General features: G+C 44.7%; 1 protein-coding gene across 1 annotated transcript in view; it reads left to right on the top strand.

The window, feature by feature from the left end:
* DOCK10 (dedicator of cytokinesis 10) overlaps nucleotides 1-17,026 on the top strand; it is a 370,777-nt gene that overhangs the window by 245,796 nt on the left and 107,955 nt on the right. Inside the window, exons 26-31 of the mRNA XM_030216095.1 lie at nucleotides 3,046-3,159; nucleotides 3,621-3,692; nucleotides 4,846-4,992; nucleotides 8,502-8,585; nucleotides 12,982-13,078; nucleotides 13,284-13,328. Of these exons, the coding sequence (XP_030071955.1) occupies nucleotides 3,046-3,159; nucleotides 3,621-3,692; nucleotides 4,846-4,992; nucleotides 8,502-8,585; nucleotides 12,982-13,078; nucleotides 13,284-13,328 (559 nt within the window). The remainder of the gene's footprint in view (nucleotides 1-3,045; nucleotides 3,160-3,620; nucleotides 3,693-4,845; nucleotides 4,993-8,501; nucleotides 8,586-12,981; nucleotides 13,079-13,283; nucleotides 13,329-17,026) is intronic.

The raw sequence follows: 17,026 nt of genomic DNA, 5'->3' as shown, positions 1-17,026 counted from the left end.
TTTGTTAAAGATTAGCTTGTTGGTTTTCCACAACAGCTCTGCTCTCTGATATTGAATACTAACACCAGCCAAAGCTATTGCATAACAACTCCATCCACCGCTATATCTAAGTGGCACCATCAGCTATATGACATGCAGGGGCATAATCGAACGGGGATGACCATCTCTAAGGGCGCCCATCTCTAAGGATGTCCCAGTGAAGGGGCGAGGAAACCCGTATTATCGAAACAAGATAGGCGTCCATCTTTCGTTTTGATAATACGGTCGGAGACGCCCAAATCTCAACATTCAGGTCGACCTTAGAGATGGTCATCCCTGGTTTTCGGCGATATTGAAAACTGAGGACACCCATCTCAAAAACAACCAAATCCAAGTCATTTGGTCATGGGAGGAGCCAGCATTCGTAGTGCACTAGTCCCCCTCATATGCCAGGACACCAACCGGGCACCCTAGGGGGCACTGCAGTGGACTAACTGATGCACTAACTGAATGGAAAAAGGTGAAGGATGTCCTTTGCTATGCCTCTGTCCCTGCGACGGCAGTTGAGGACGTCCTTTGCTATTTATTTATTTAGACTTTGCTCACACCTTTTACAGTAGTATCTCAAGGTGAGTTACATTCAGGTACACTGGATATTTCTATGCCTCCGTCCCTGCAACGGCAGTTGAGGATGTCCTTTGATATGCCTCTGTCCCTGCGATGGCAGTTGAAGACGTCCTTTGCTATGGCAGTTGAGGATGTCCAAAATGTGGATGTTTGTGAGAAGGACGTCAATGCCTAGATGTTTCTGTGAGAAGGACGTCCATGCCTGCTATGCCTCTGACACCCCTTTTATTTATTTAGATTTTGGATCACAAGTAGCAACAGTGGGATTTGAACCAGCCACCTCTGGATTGCAAGCCCAGTGCTCTAACCACTAGGCCACTCCTCCACTACACTCCCTTGAAATTTGGCCATTCCTGTGGGGGGGGGGCAGTTGAGGACGTCCAAAATGTTTGAAAGAAGGACGTCCACACCCTCCTTATGCCTCCGCTGACACACACATACTTCCCCCCACACACACACACAGGAATGGCCAAATTTCAAGGGAGTGGAGTGGAGTGGAGTGGCCTGGAGTGGAGGTTAGACTACTGGTCTTATAATGTAGAGATGGCTGGTTCAAATCCCACTGCTGCTACTTGTGATCCAAAGTCCAAATAAATAAAGGGGGTGTCAGAGGCATAGCAGACATGGATGTCCTTCTCACAGAAACATCCAGGCATGGACGTCCTTCTCACAAACATCCACATTTTGGACGTCCTCAACTGCCATAGCGAAGGACATCTTCAACTGCCATCGCACATCGAAGGACGTCTTCAACTGTCGCACGGACGGAGGCATATTGGCATACTGCTTGACTACATCTCTTGGCTCTACTGCTGAGCTGCACTCAATGGCTCTAGTACACAGATGCTCCTGCTAGTTTAGTGCACAGCTGCACCAGCTAGCTCTGATGCATGGCTATAATTGCTACCTCTAGTACATGGCTACACAGGCTAACCCTTGTGCACAGCAATACCTCCTTGCTCTGGTGCATAGTTAAACCAACTGGCTGTAGTGCAGAGTGGCACCAGCTAACTGGTGCACAGCTGCACCAGCTAGCTCTGGTGACAGCTGCATCAGCTGGATCTAGCACACAGCTACACCAGTTGACTCTGGTGCATGGCTACACCAGACGGCTCTATATTTGGAGCCATGGTCGCCCCCATAGCTGTCCCTTTTATCTGTTTGTAAAAATGACCTTGGAAACAGAAATAGTTCTCTTTCAAAGCTATAGTTGCCATCTATATAAAAAATGGAGTAGGAATCTTGAAATTGTCAGACCTGTCCTTCAAAACATCTGTGATGATTTCAAGGGCTTGTTCTTGTAGAATGTTGGTATTCAAGATCAAAAGTTACCAGATTAACTTCATCCAGGTCACCATCAAAATCATTTAGTAAATTGATTACATGAGAGGAGTCCCGAATAAAGGACTTAACTTGTGGAATGATTGGTCTTGCACCTGGCAACACTTTTTCGTTAGTGGGCTACTGACAGGTTTCAGTGTCTATAGTTAATTCTTCCTAGCTGGGCAACTCTGTTCCTGCCTTTCTTGCTTCCTTCTATATTTTTGGTATTTCAGCCAAGGATCATTTCCTGCAGCTGGAGCAGATAGTTATTGCACGGATGATTGGTTGCTCCTCATTCTTGCATGATTTCTAGCTTGTGTACCTGGCTATTTGTTTCAGCCTTTCCTCAGGTGTTAATACTTCATTTTAGAGATAAACGTTCTGAAAGCCTTGTCAGGTCCATCTTGGACTTTGAGATGTTACTGCTGTATCACCGCTTTCTGTCTTTGCACTCTCAACTGTTTTGGCCTTACCTTCTATTCCCACTCTATTGAGGACTATGTTGCTACATCCCACTTGTCTGGACTGGTCTGATATGGATGATAAGGAAGGAAAACGTATGTCTTACCTGATCATTTTCTTTCCTTAAGTCCTTTTAGTGTTTCCTTTTAGTCTATTCTCTGGGTGTCGTTGCTTCTCATGGATCTTGACATGATGTATTATTCATCTCCTGACTCAGTGGAGGTACTGCATGTCAGCATAATCTATGCCTACCTGGTTGGTAGATGTATTGGCTGAATGTTGTGTTTTGCCTCAACTATCCATTATTGACCAACATTATGGACCTGAGCACCATTGCTTGGTTATTCGTAATATGAAGCATTCTGTGGCTGCACAATCCCCTTTAGGGGCAAACACATGAAATTATTTTCTTTCACTGTCTCCATCTACTGGTCAGTGGACAGAACACCCACTTCTCTGAACTGGTCTGGTAGGACTAAAGGAAAGAAAATGATCAGGTAAGACATAATTTTTCCTTAAGAAAAATGCATACACCTAGTTTTTGGAACATACTTGGACAGCATGAAAAGGTAGAAAATTATCTACAGATTTTAAACTTAGATTTTCCTAGCAGTCAGGATTTGGGGTTTTTATACCTTTGTTGGACTTTTTCAGTATGTATTCAAAACAATGACATATGAAGAAAGGACGGTTCACGAAGAGCTGGCTAAAGGCATGGCTGGTCTTTTGAAATTAAATGATCAAACAACAGTGAAAAATGTTTTACAGGTAATGTACTAATTTCAGAGAAACACCATTATAAAGACATTTTTCTCACGTCTTATTGTGTAATAAATGTAGTAGCGGCAATGTCCATAAAATAATGTGAAATAATTTATCCTCACCACAGCTGCCCTGGGGCTATATTATTAGAATGGGTTTTTTTTTTGGCTAACTTTCATTTTTCCACCCCAATGAGTCCTAGGATTATGTTGAGCTACATTGTAACTTGCTATCTTACATGCACACTTTTCTAAGTAACCTTTTGTTAAAAGATAACAGATATGGGAGTAAAATATTGAATATTGTCCCTCAATTTTTAATGAAGAATATGTCAACATTAGAGATTAACTTTATCAATCTTAGTAATGTTTGTCAAACTATAGACTGAAATTAAAGAACATATGGAAAAATTATGATCTGATAGGCATTTTTTTAAAGTTCTAAGTCACCTGTTTGTTTTTCAACAGCATTCTTGGTTTTTCTTTGCAATTATCCTAAAATCAATGGCACAGTATCTGGTGGACAGTAATAAACTGCAGGTAAGGAGATATATTTCTCTATATTTTTGACAAAATTGACATCTGGATACAAGGACAATCTTGCTTAAATATAGGGCTCTTTATTCTTTTTTTTTCCAACTTTAATTTTTATTGAAAACATTTTTTTCAAAGAAAACCTGTACAGAAGAACCTACTATGTCAAATACAGAAATAGTGTTACAACTGGGGTAAGGTTTTACATACCACATCTTGATTGCAAAAGATACCATTTGGCAAGGCCCAGCACCACAACTTGTTAATGTCTCATCTGTGCTGTGGTCCCAAAATATAACAAGGCAGACAATCCGCAAACTTCAATGTGGAAACAAACAAAGCAGATCAGTGGTAAATACAAACAAATCTTTATTGCAGAATTTCGATCTAATAGAATGCCCGACATAGGCCGTGTTTCGCCCAAAGGACTGCTGACTGTGCAGCTGCATTTAATGCAGTATTTTTTACTGCACTGGTTGGTTGTAATGCATGACAGCTGTTAGTTCAGGTCTGCAATAATATCTACCATACAGTAAAATGCTAATAAATGCACAAATTTGTATAAAATATTTAGAAAGCTTTGGCCTGCAATGTGTGTATCGTATTCTAACTTTTCATATTTTTGATAGATTTATCAAGACGTTTTCAAAAGTGTCTGCACTGTTTCAAAGTCCTGAATGCATTTACCCATCGGTTTTCCCTTTGACATTCTCCCTGAGAAACAGTATCTGCAGAAATTTTCATCTCCTTTTTCTATGGGTACTTTTTTCATACAAAATAACATGTACAATTTCCCTTCTAAATATGCCCCATATGTATTTTTATCAGGGTCAGACGGTCATTTTTAAATTTTGGAGGTACTGTATTTTAAATTTCAGCAAGGTGAGAAAGGAGAGGGACACCAGGCAGGTTGGGTTTGACTAGAGTGGCCCTTTGATATAAAAACAAAATGAAACAAGAATGATTTTATTTTTATTTTCCATACTAGATGAAATAAAAGCACATCTCTTGTTGACAACACTTACAGGCATCATGTTGAGTAGATTTATTTTGTTTTCTTTGGTTTTTAGCTATTTTTCTGTTTTTGTTTTCTTGTTTTGCTTTTTTTCTTTTCTTTCTTCCTTTCTTTTTTTTTCAAAACTTTATTTACATTTTATAGGTTCCACGTGCTCAGAAGTTTCCAGAAACATTCTTAACCGAACTGGACACACTTGTAATGGGATTGTCAGACCATGTTATATGGAAATACAGAGAAGCCATGGAAGAAACTAAAAAGGCAAACCATAGTGTGGCCATTTTTCTGAAGGTAGGAGTTTGTTATAGGTGCCTAGTGCTATATTGCTGAAAATGGCAGTCTAGTGAGGTAATGTAGTCTAGAGATTGATCTAATGATGTTGTAGGATCATAATGAAATATAGCAGATAGTCAAGGACAATGTGTAACCCTGGCTTCAAAAGAAATTCTGACCAACTTATTTTAGATCATTATTAAACTCCCAGATCAGCAATTATTATATTGCAGAAAACTGTTAAATTCCAAAATGGAAATTAAAAATTAGAGAAACAAAAAATACCCTATGTGGAATCATAACTAAGGAGAGAAAAACACAAGAATGTTTTCAGTTTAGTGAAACCTTTTAGTGTCATTTTATTGTCAATGATTAGCAGCAGAGCTATGCCGAACACTGAGCTGAGAAGAGATATTTATGGGGTGTTCTGATCAGGGGGTCAAGGGGCTGTGGGAGTAGAAGTAGTTTTATTTTAAGCTCAGACAGGAAGGGGCATTATGATGTAAACTTGAACACATTTTTTAAAGTTCCAGTGAGTGGGTGTTTGGGTGTGGGAGGGAGGTGGCTGAGGATGTAAAGGAAAGAAACTGGGTTATAATTATTTTGTTGTAAAACTGTAAAGTGGGGTGGAATGGATATCGGGGGGCAATTTGTTTAAGCTGTAGCAAAGGAGAGAATTGGTGGTGAGGGGGAGAGCTGCTTGGAGTCCAGTGATTTTTTGACAGAATGTAAGCAGCTAACACTCATAGTTAGCTGCTTACATTCTGTGTTTAAGAACACTGATATGTGCATCCTTTATCTAGCCAGCTTCATTTAAGCTAATTTAGGGGCCCTTGTACTAAGCTGTGGTAAAAAGGGCCCTGTGGGGGCTGTTTTTGCTGAGCATTATGGCTCTTTTTACCACAGTGGATAAAAAGGCTGCAAAAAACATGGCCATGCGGCAAGATTGCGCTTACCATGTGGCTATGCGGGTGGGGGAGCACTTACTGAGGTGGCGGTAAGGGTTCTCGTGCTAAGCCGGTGGTAACCGGGCAGTGCGCAACACTGTCTGATTAGCACCAGAGAACCCCCGTGCTAGAAAATCTGGTCTGATTTTCTGTAGCATGGGAAATGGTGTGCACTGGGATTGGAACTACCGCCGTTGCCCGTATTGGGCTGGCAGTAGCTCCAAATTGGTACGTGGTTTGCCCACATTGGGCTTACCAGCGTTTAGTAAAAGGGACCCTTAGAGTTAGAAATCCAGCTGGCTATATTCAGCTGACATTGAGCCTAACTTAACTGGCTAAAACTTGGTGAGCTAGGTTAAGTGCTAAGTATTCTTTGAAGATTACCTCACTAATTATTAATTAATTAAAATAAGATGAATATTTTGGGGTCAATATTTAAACTCAAGGTCAGAATTTGTATTAAATGCCAGCCACATTTTTATTATTTATGCATCTGCAGAACCAATGGCACAGAATATATGTATTCAGTGATGACCACTATCAGCTGTATGGATAGAAGCAATATTCAGTCACTATCTGGATAGCTATGCAGATAAAATTAGGCCAGAAAGAAGGATGTGCTGAGTTAGTGGTAAAATAACATGTCTTAACAGTAGCCCACATTGATAAATATGCCTCTAAGCTGTTACTCCTACCTTGCAGATATTTGATCGGATTTCAGGTTCTCCTTTGGTATTTGGGGCAAACAATGAATTTTAGCAGGAAGGTGAAGATTATTGGATAGAAACTCCAGTGGCGTTTGTATGTCTGCAGCCACCCAGGGTGGAATGCCACTGCGCACCCCCCAGCGTATCACCCCCCCCCCCCCCCGGGTGGCCACAGCGCACCCGCCAGCGTATCACCCCCCCCCCTCGGGTGGATTGCCATTGCGCACCCTCCAGCGCATCCCCCCCCCCAGCACATCACCTCCTGGGGGTGCAGGGAGCAGTTCCGTGGCTGTTGTCTTCACTGGTTCTCTGCCCCGGAACAGGAAGTCACATCAGAGGGAGTAGGGAACCGGTGGAGCCAACAGCACTATAAAGATAAATACATATTTGTAGCACCAGAAATGATGGTACGCTAGGCTGTACTTCCTGTTTAGCAAGCGGTAAGCCCGCGTGGGGCTTAACGCCACTTAGTAAAAGGAGCCTTTACAGAATAATGATTAGCTGGAAAACTGTTATTTACTTGCACATGAGTCAATATATATGCATTTATGCAGGGTCGCTGAGAGCCGGGGGACAAGGCTGCCCCCGGCCCCCCCACCCACCCAAGGTCGCCGGGCCCCCCTCCACCCGCTACCGGGCCCTCGAAACTAACCGTAAGCCTCCTTTCACTTCGCAGCAAGCAACGGCAGGGCAGACCTCTCCTCCTTCCTTCCGTGCCCCGCCCTCGCAGACGTTACGTCAGGCAAGGGCGGGACACGGAAGGAAGGAGTGGCCTGCCCTGCTGCTGCTTGCTGCGAAGTGAAAGGAGGCTTAAGGTTAGTTCCGGGAACAACGGAGGGCAGTCAGGCCAGACTGCGGCAGCGGCGCCGGGCCCCCCCTGGAGGCCCAGGCCTGGGGACTTTTGTCCCCCCTGCCCCCCCTCTCGGCTGCCCTGCATATATGACTTGAATACCAGCATTTGTGTGCATTCTTGCTGCCTAAATCCAGGCACCTCTATCCCTAGAGCCTAAGTAAAGATGAATCTTGTAATTGTGACAACTGCATTCACAAGGTATCTCACAAAAATTCCCTTCTAGGACCCCTTTCCAAACAGGCAAGGTTAAATGCTCCTAGCATTAGAGCAGACTGCGGGGTCCTTTTATTATGCCACGGCATTGTGAGCGTGTCTTTTGGGCACGCATCGGGCCAGTTTTTGCCGTATCCTGGAAAAAGGGCCTCTTTTAAGGGCCCAGAAAATGGACGTGCAGCAAAATAAAAACCAGCATGCATCCATTTTCAGCCTGAGACCTTACCGCCACTCATTAACTTTGCAGTAAGGTCTCACATATTACCTGGTTGATAGGCATACAGCTCACATCCACTGCCATTTACCACCAGGTAAGTACCACGCAGTAAAAAATAGAAAATAGTTTCTACTGTGTGTTTTTGGCATGCGCCAAATTCAGAATTACCGCCAGGGGGAACACGGTAGCCGAGAAGTAATGCTAATTTGGCTCTTACACACCTTTGTAAAAGGGCCCCTGAGTGCATGATATCTTTTCTATCAAACCAGAGCTTGAATTTATTTTGCACAGTTCACTGCATAGAAGCAGTCATTTTCATTGCACCACAGTAGGTTTTTAACAGATTTATACCACATGTTATATTAATAAATGTCGCTATTGTTTGTCGCTTATCGTGTATAACAGTGCATGGTAGGTTCCTACATTTGCCAATTGCCTGAAAGTCTATACCGATGTGAACTTAAATCTTAAAGTAAATTGATGTATTAGTATTGCAGATCACTTTTATCTAAAGTAAATTATAATGGGCTATGTAAGGTTCCATTGAATTATGTCTCAATAACTCCTAACAGAACATCATTGTTTTCTAGCACTGCTTCACATTTATGGATCGTGGATTTGTGTTTAAAGTTATCAGCAGCTATATAAGTATGTTTGGTCCAGGAGATCACAAGGTAAATACTTTAATATAATTTTAAAATATAGAATACAGTGACATATTTATAAAAGAATGTTCCCCAAAATAGGAAAAGCCCCTTAATATATTTCACCACTGCATCCATTTTTTGTGAGCTTGTTCCTTTTTCATATGATCGTAAACTTGTGTCCAGATAAGAATTATGCGATAATTTCAACTAAGGTTTGTGCTTTAGATGTTTGCTCAAAGGTTTCACACAATCTACGGTTATAAGATATTGTTAAATTCCAAAATTAGTTTTGCTTATTTCCTGACTGTGACTTAGCAATATCTTATAGCCATTGATCATTTTAAATGTGATGAGTGTGGATAAATTATTGAGACGCTTTTTTGCAGTGGCGATCTGACAATATGGGCAACCGGTCAGTGCCCAAGGGCTCAGGGCTGTGAGGGGCCCAGTGCTTCCCTCCCAAGTACCCGATATAAAACCTCCTTCTTTGTCCTCCAGAACCAGGACACTCCCATCTCCCCTCCTCCTGCGCTCCCATGCCTGAATCCCCCCCATAGGCGTAGACTGGGGGGGGCGAGGGGGGGCAATGCCCCCCCAAACGACGCGAGGCGCCGCCGCGCCATTAGTTTAAAAAAAAAAAAAAAAAACCACATGCAGGCAGGCACGCGCTCCTCTCGGTCCGCTTGGCTTCCCTGCCCTCTCTATCTGCGTCCCGCCTTCCTCTGACGTCATTCCTTTCGGGCGGGACGCAGACAGAGAGGGCAGGGAAGCCAAGCGGACCGAGAGGAGCGTGTCCGTCTACCCCTCTCTCTTCCTCCCTTCCTCCGGCGCAGGCAGCAGTCTTCCAGCGTTCCTGGCAGCGGTAGCGTTGTACACGCTGCCTTCGGCTCTGCCCCAAAGCCTTCTCTTCAAGTTCCTGTTCCCGCATAGGTGGGAACAGGAACTTGAAGAGAAGGCTTCCGGGGCAGACCGAAGGCAGCGTGTACATCGCTACCGCTGCCAGGAACGCTGAAAAAGCTGAAGACTGTTGCCTGCGCCGGAGGGAGGGAGGGAGGAAGAGAGGGGGTAAACGGGAGTCACGATCTTGGACCTCGCGGGGGGGGGGCAGTAGAAGATGGATGGGACTGGGAGGGGTGGGAAGCAGAGGGAAGGAGCAAGAAATGAATGGGACTGGGAGGGGTGGGAAGCAGAGGGAAGGAGCAGGAGATGAATGGGACTGGGAGGGGTGGGAAGCAGAGGGAAGGAGCAAGAGATGGATGGGACTGGGAGGGATGGGACTGGGAGGGGTGGGAAGCAGAGGGAAGGAGCAGGAGATGAATGGGACTGGGAGGGGTGAGAAGCAGAGGGAAGGAGCAGGAGATGAATGGGACTGGGAGGGGTGGGAAGCAGAGGGAAGGAGCAAGAGATGGATGGGACTGGGAGGGGTGGGAAGCAGAGGGAAGGAGCAGGAGATGAATGGGACTGGGAGGGGTGGGAAGCAGAGGGAAGGAGCAAGAGATGGATGGGACTGGGAGGGGTGGGAAGCAGAGGGAAGGAGCAGGAGATGAATGGGACTGGGAGGGGTGGGAAGCAGAGGGAAGGAGCAGGAGATGAATGGACTGGGAGGGGTGGGAAGCAGAGGGAAGGAGCAAGAAATGAATGGGCCTGGGAGGGGTGGGAAGCAGAGGGAAGGAGCAAGAGATGGATGGGACTGGGAGGGGTGGGAAGCAGAGGGAAGGAGCAGGAGATGAATGGGACTGGGAGGGGTGGGAAGCAGAGGGAAGGAGCAAGAGATGGATGGGACTGGGAGGGGTGGGAAGCAGAGGGAAGGAGCAGGAAATGAATGGGACTGGGAGGGGTGGGAAGCAGAGGGAAGGAGCAGGAGATGAATGGGACTGGGAGGGGTGGGAAGCAGAGGGAAGGAGCAAGAAATGAATGGGCCTGGGAGGGGTGGGAAGCAGAGGGAAGGAGCAAGAGATGGATGGGACTGGGAGGGGTGGGAAGCAGAGGGAAGGAGCAAGAGATGGATGGGACTGGGAGGGGTGGGAAGCAGAGGGAAGGAGCAGGAAATGAATGGGACTGGGAGGGGTGGGAAGCAGAGGGTAGGAGCAAGACATGGATGGGACTGGGAGGGGTGGGAAGCAGAGGGAAGGAGCAGGAGATGGATGGGACTGGGAGGGGTGGGAAGCAGAGGGAAGGAGCAGGAAATGAATGGGACTGGGAGGGGTGGGAAGCAGAGGGAAGGAGCAGGAGATGGATAGGACTGGGAGGGGTGGGAAGCAGAGGGAAGGAGCAGGAGATGAATGGGACTGGGAGGGGTGGGAAGCAGAGGGAAGGAGCAAGAGATGGATGGGACTGCGAGGGGTGGGGAGCAGAGGGATGGACCAGGAAATGGATGGGATTGGGAGAGGTCAGGCACAGCAGAGGGAAGGAGCAGAAGATGGATGGGACGGAGGGATGGTGAGCAGAGGGAAGGAACAGAAGATGGATGGAACTGGGAGGGTTGGGGAGCAGAGGGAAGGAGCAAGAGATGGATGGGACTGGGAGGGTGGGGAGCAGAGGGAAGCCTACTGGAAAGAAGACACTGCATAAAACAGAAGACACTGGGATCAAAGCGAATAGAAAAACTAAATGATCAGACAACAAAGGTAAATAAAAGTATTTTATTCATAATTTATTAATTGAAATGTGTCAGCTTTTTGAAATATGCATCTGTGATATTTTGCCTGTAAATTTCATTTCCTTCCTCCATATTAGCATATTCATTTGCATATTTATATATGCAAATGATATGCTAATATGCTCCACCCATTCTTTGCCCCCCCAAATGAAACAGTCAAACTACGCCTATGATCCCCCCCCTTCAAAGGCGGGAGCACCAGCAGCTACATCGGCCATCTGCTGCTGCCGCCAGAACTTCCCTCTACTGCAGCCTGCCCCCCCCCCCCCCCGACATCACTTCCTTCTTCCACAAGTGTGGGCTCCGGCAGAGGTTCCATTGAATTATGTCTCTATAACTCCTAACAGAACATTAGTGTTAGCAGCACCAGTGTCAGCAGCAGATGGACGATTTAGCAACAGGACCAAAGGAAAGGTCAGTGGCAGGGGGAGAGGGAGGCAGCAGGATCGGAGGGGGACAGCAGGACCAGGGTAGCCCATGTCCTCATTGCCCGGGTTCCCAGTCCACTCTCAGTCCACCCCTGCTTTTTTGTAACCATGTGCACTGTCAAGTATGTTAAATGCAAATCATTACTATAAGTTAATACTTTCACTAATCTGATAAAGAATATCTAAAATATTATATACTTAACGTGTTTTTTGAATGTACAATTCATGCAAGTGCTGGATGAAAATAAGGCTTTGAAATCTGAGATCTTTTTTTAGAAACTAGCATGGTCAGTGAGTTAAATTAAGCACTGGTGCCAGAGCTCAACCTAATTTATATATTCAGTACCACTATCTGTATAGGTAGTGGCCTGAAATATATGGCTTGCCCAGTGTTTCTCCACCAATGCCCCTTAGTCATGCTCTCTGATCCCCTTTGACATACTTCCCATCCCAAATCTCCCTTGAACTACTCTGCCACCTTTGATTCTGCTAAACCTTTGTTGAAATTCCCCACCCTGGACCTACTGAGGATCTCCCTGAAGGGTATCGGGGAGGCAGGACTGATCCCTAAATGCTCCTGCCTTGGTGGCTCCCTGACTGAAAATGGTGGCTTCGGCCTCCTAGTGGTAGTCTCTTGGTACTACAGCTAGGGGTCTGTGCCAACTAAAGCTCCTTTATTTTGAAGTCTGAACCTTGCAGTTGTACTGTAACAAGGCTATTCATGCATCTTTACTCTTTCCTTTATAAAATAGAGCCCAGAACCAGCCCCGGTAACATGCAAATGTCCATGCACCAATTTAAAACCTTTGTCAAAGAATGTGCCTCTGAATTCTACAAGACCCATATCTTATCAAATATGAGCTTGCATCCCAATTCCCAAATTGCGTCCCCAGGAAAGCCTACATGTGATCTAGCTAAAAATATGCACAATGTTTCAGCATCCTTACTATTTATATATGAACATGGTTGTGAAATTTAATTGAAGATCTTCTCTGCATGTGAAACTGGCTTTGCATATGGAAAGGTCTTATAAAATTACCCCCATGTGCCCATGGAATAAGTGTCTTGGTTTTGTATTAAATGTATATTGCAATACTTTATTTTTTATGGTGGCTATGCTCACCAATTTCAACCACGCAATTAATATGACTTTTCCAAACTAATATCAGATTTAATACATCAGTATAGAAGAGATTGATGTTCACATTTTTCTGTGGGTATTTTATAGACATCCTGGGCTTAGGGAGACAAAAGTATAATAGAACTATAAAATAATGCAAATGAGAATTGATTTCCATTACAAAAGAAAATGTCAAGTTGTATTATAATATCTCAGACTTTATTCCAGTACAAATTTGATTTTCTTCAAGAAGTCTGCAATCATGAACACTTTATCCCCTTGTGCCTACCTATAAGATCTTCAGACATTCCAGGTAACAATTTCATTACCATAATGAAGCTGCATCTTCTTTCTGACACACACAAAAAAAAGTCATGACAATAATGTTTTAAGGGGCATTGTTATTGTTAAAATATTATCTGTTAGTTAGTAAAGATCATTGTCAAGAAATAAAATATTGACAAAAATAATTCATTAATGTGCCTTTCTGCTTTTTCACATGATTACATTACGTCAAGATGTCCCAACATCTTCAGACTCACCACAGAGATCTCATGCCTCTGGTGAGTATTTAGTATGTTTCAAAATGTATGAGAAAGTGACACGTGTTAAGATTGTAGATGTCTCAAAGCTGTATTGGTATCCAATCTTTGCACTTTCTTCAACCAAAGTTGATATTTGGGTAAATTCTATAACTGGACCCTATAATTTAGGTGCCCAATGGACTCATTTTCGAAAGAGAAGGACGTCCATCTTTCGACATAAATCGGAAGATGGACGTCCTTCTCCCAGAGACATCCAAATTGGTATAATCGAAACCCAATTTTGGACATCTTCAACTGCAGTCCGTTGTAAGGACGTCCAAATTTCAAGGTGGCATGTCGGAGGCGTAGCAAAGGCAGGACTTGGGCGTGCCTAACACTTGGACGTCTTTGACCCATAATCGAAAAAAACAAGGACGTCCATGACGAACACTTGGACATTTTCACCCGGACGTGTTTTTATTACGAATAAGGCACAAAAAGTTGCCCGAAATGACCAGATGACCACTGGAGGGAATCGGGGATGACCTCCCATTACTCTCCCAGTGGTCACTAACCCCCTCCCACCCTCAAAAGCATCTTTTTTTTTTTTTTTTTTTTTTTTTTTATTGATATTAATCATTATTTGACAACAAATTATGAATATGCATTAGGCATTGAAAAGGAAATACAAAACTAAGAATAAGATATAAGGCCTGTTCGTCCACAATTTAAGAAATTGGTACCAAGATACAAGAATTTATATTACAAACAGCAATAAAAAGAAAAAACCACCCTTTGCATATCTCGGGGTTACTGATCCCAGCCTGCTATTTATGGGGGGCACATAACATTCGTATCTACTCTAGCATCAAGAAATTCCTTTAACTGTTTAGGGTCTACAAATTGAAACTGACTACCCTCAAGCATCAAATTACATATACAAGGAAAACGTAATACAAAGTTAAACCCCAATGCCAACACTTTGGGACGCAGTTCTAAAAAAGCCCTGCGTCTAACCTGAGTGGGCCTTGAAAGGTCAGGAAAAACGCGAACCTTTGAGCCCATAAACAAATTATCTAAGTGTCTTAAAGAAAGTCTCAATATAGCATTGCGATCAGGCTCCAGCACAAAGGTAACAAGCATAGTAGACCTCTGTGTAATTATTTCCAGTGAGCTCTCAAGGAATGAAGTTAAATTCATTTCATCCCCCACCCTTGGGAGATTTCAACCATCTCCCTGTGGGCTCCAGATATAATAAGCCCTTGTTATGGGGGGCAATGAGTCCTTGTCCATTCCAAGAATGTCCACCATATATTTCTTGACCATTTCAAGAGGTGAGATTAAAGGAGACTTAGGGAAGTTTAGGAACCTAAGGTTAAACCTACGAATCTGGTTCTCAAGGTATTCAGTCCGTTTATGAAGAAAAATATTATCTTTAACCAAGGCATTCTCTAAACTTCCCATCTCTTGCAATTTAAGATTCAAATTTTCCATTTTAGTGGCCTGTTGTGCAGCTACCTGTGCTTGGAGTAACGCAGCTTCAGAAAGAGTTCTTATATTTTCAGTATTCTTTTTTAAAGTAGGTTGCATGGAGATTTGAATATCATGTACCATATCCCATAGTGACTCTAAGGTCACAATTGCAGGTCTTACCACACCAGAAGTTCCAGGAAGGGATTGAGCCTGCTCACCAACCTGAGATAGTTTTGAAACAATATCCAGTGGAAGTACCTGTATGGCTGCTTGAAAAAGTACTTCTCTAGGTTGGGAATCATGTTCTATCACCGCAGACCTTTCCTCGAGGAGGTTGGGCTGAACGTCACCGTTCGCCGTTCCTGCTTGGGCTGCCAGTAATTCCCTTCCGGGTTGAGGCGGAGCAATGCGCTCTACGGGGCTCAGGGAAGCCCCGTTAGCGCTCTCAATCGACGCCGACGCGTCGAGAGCGGCAGAAGGGGTCGAAGTTCCCCGAGGTCCCGGCTGCTGTCTAGGGAACTGCAGGGTCGTCTGTCGCAACGCTAAGGACGCCCCAGGAGCCGAGGAATGCTCCTTGACTTTCCCCCTTCGTTTCCCCATCTAGGAGACCTCAAAGGCAGCGAAATCAGCAGAGAACACCAGAGTCTCCTCGGCAGCAAACTCAGGTGCGTCCGGTCACAGCGCCATCTTGGTTCTCAATGAGACTCCCCTCAAAAGCATCTTTAAAAACATTTTGTGCCAGCCTCTATGCCAGCCTCAGATGTCATACTCAGGTCCATCACAGCGCATGCAGGTCCCAGGAGCAGTTTTAGTGGGTACTGCAGTGCACTTTCAGGAGGACCCAGGCCCATACCCCCCCTACCTGTTTGTGGAGGAAACAGCGAGCCCTCCAAAACCCACCACAAACCCACTGTACCCACATCTAGGTGCCCCCCTTCACCCGTAAGGGCTATGGTAGTGGTGTACAGTGGGTTTGGGGGGGCTTCGGGGGCTCAACACACAAGGTAAGAGAGCTATGTTCCTGGGAGCATTTTATGAAGTCCACTGCAGTGCCCCCTAGGGTGCCCGGTTGGTGTCCTGGCATATCAGGGGGACCAGTGCACTAGAAATGCTGGCTCCTCCCACGTCCAAATGGCTTGCATTAGGACGTTTTTGACATGGACATCTTTGGTTTTGAAAATCACCGAAAGTCAGAAACGTCCATGTCTAGGGATGTCCAAATCTAGGGACGTCCAAATTTAAGGATTTGGATGTCTCAGACGGTATTTTCGAAACGAAGGATGGATGTCCATCTTTTTTCGAAAATACGGGTTTCCCCGCCCCTGGATTTCACCATTTTGCAAGGACGTCTAAATCGCAACTTGGATGTTTCTTTCGAAAATGCCCCTCCAAATGACTCAGGCTGAGTGCATGAGTATTCTTATAGAATACAATGTAAGTAATATTTATGGGCCTACGTTTAGGCATGCCCACATACACAATGTCACAACAGGCATAAACATGCATACCTAAATGCAGCATTTTAGCACATTGGACTTGATTCTATAAATGGTGCCTAAAAAATCAGTGCCAAAAAAATAGCGCTTAGTGCTATTCCTTAAACCATGCTTAAAGGGTTCCTTTTACCAAGCTACAGTAAAAAGGGTCGTGCGCTAGCGGCAGGAGCCATATTTGCCACACACTGAGGCCCTTTTTACCACAGCAGATAAAAAGGCTTAAAAAAGAAATGGCCATGCAGAAAGATTTCACTTAACGCATGGCCATGAGGAGGGAGCACTTACCGCCACCCATTGAAGAGGCGGTAAATGCTCTCACACTAACCTGGCAGTAACCGGGTAGCAGGCTGTGCTGCCTGATTACCGCTGGGTTAGCGCCTATGGAAATATATTTTTTTAATATTTCCACTAGCACTGGGAATGCCATACACTGAGGGTGTGTTATGATTGGGGTCAGAACCCCTCTCAAACTTACCTCTTTCCTGGGAGTCAGCTTCTTAGCTGGCTTCTGTTTCTTTTCTCTGTCCTTTCTGAGCTGGCTCTGTCTCTCTGTGCTGGCAGCTTCCAGCAGCAGGGGGTTAATTGTTTTACTTTACTACAGCTGTGTGGGTGGACTGAGTTAGCGCTACCTCTCTTTGGGTGTACTGGCTTCAAGTGCTTCACGTTGTTGCATTGGTGTGGGTTGGGCCTCTCTGGGTCAGTGTGCTTTTGCCTAGGTCTAGGGAGTGTGACATCATCAGGGAGGGCCTTGATAAGGAAGTGGTGTTG

The sequence above is a fragment of the Microcaecilia unicolor genome, chromosome 10 (genome assembly GCF_901765095.1).
Source record: "Microcaecilia unicolor chromosome 10, aMicUni1.1, whole genome shotgun sequence".
Taxonomy (NCBI): Eukaryota; Metazoa; Chordata; class Amphibia; order Gymnophiona; family Siphonopidae; genus Microcaecilia; species Microcaecilia unicolor.
Note: the sequence above shows the minus strand (reverse complement) of the source record. Positions and strands in the feature narration are given on the sequence as shown.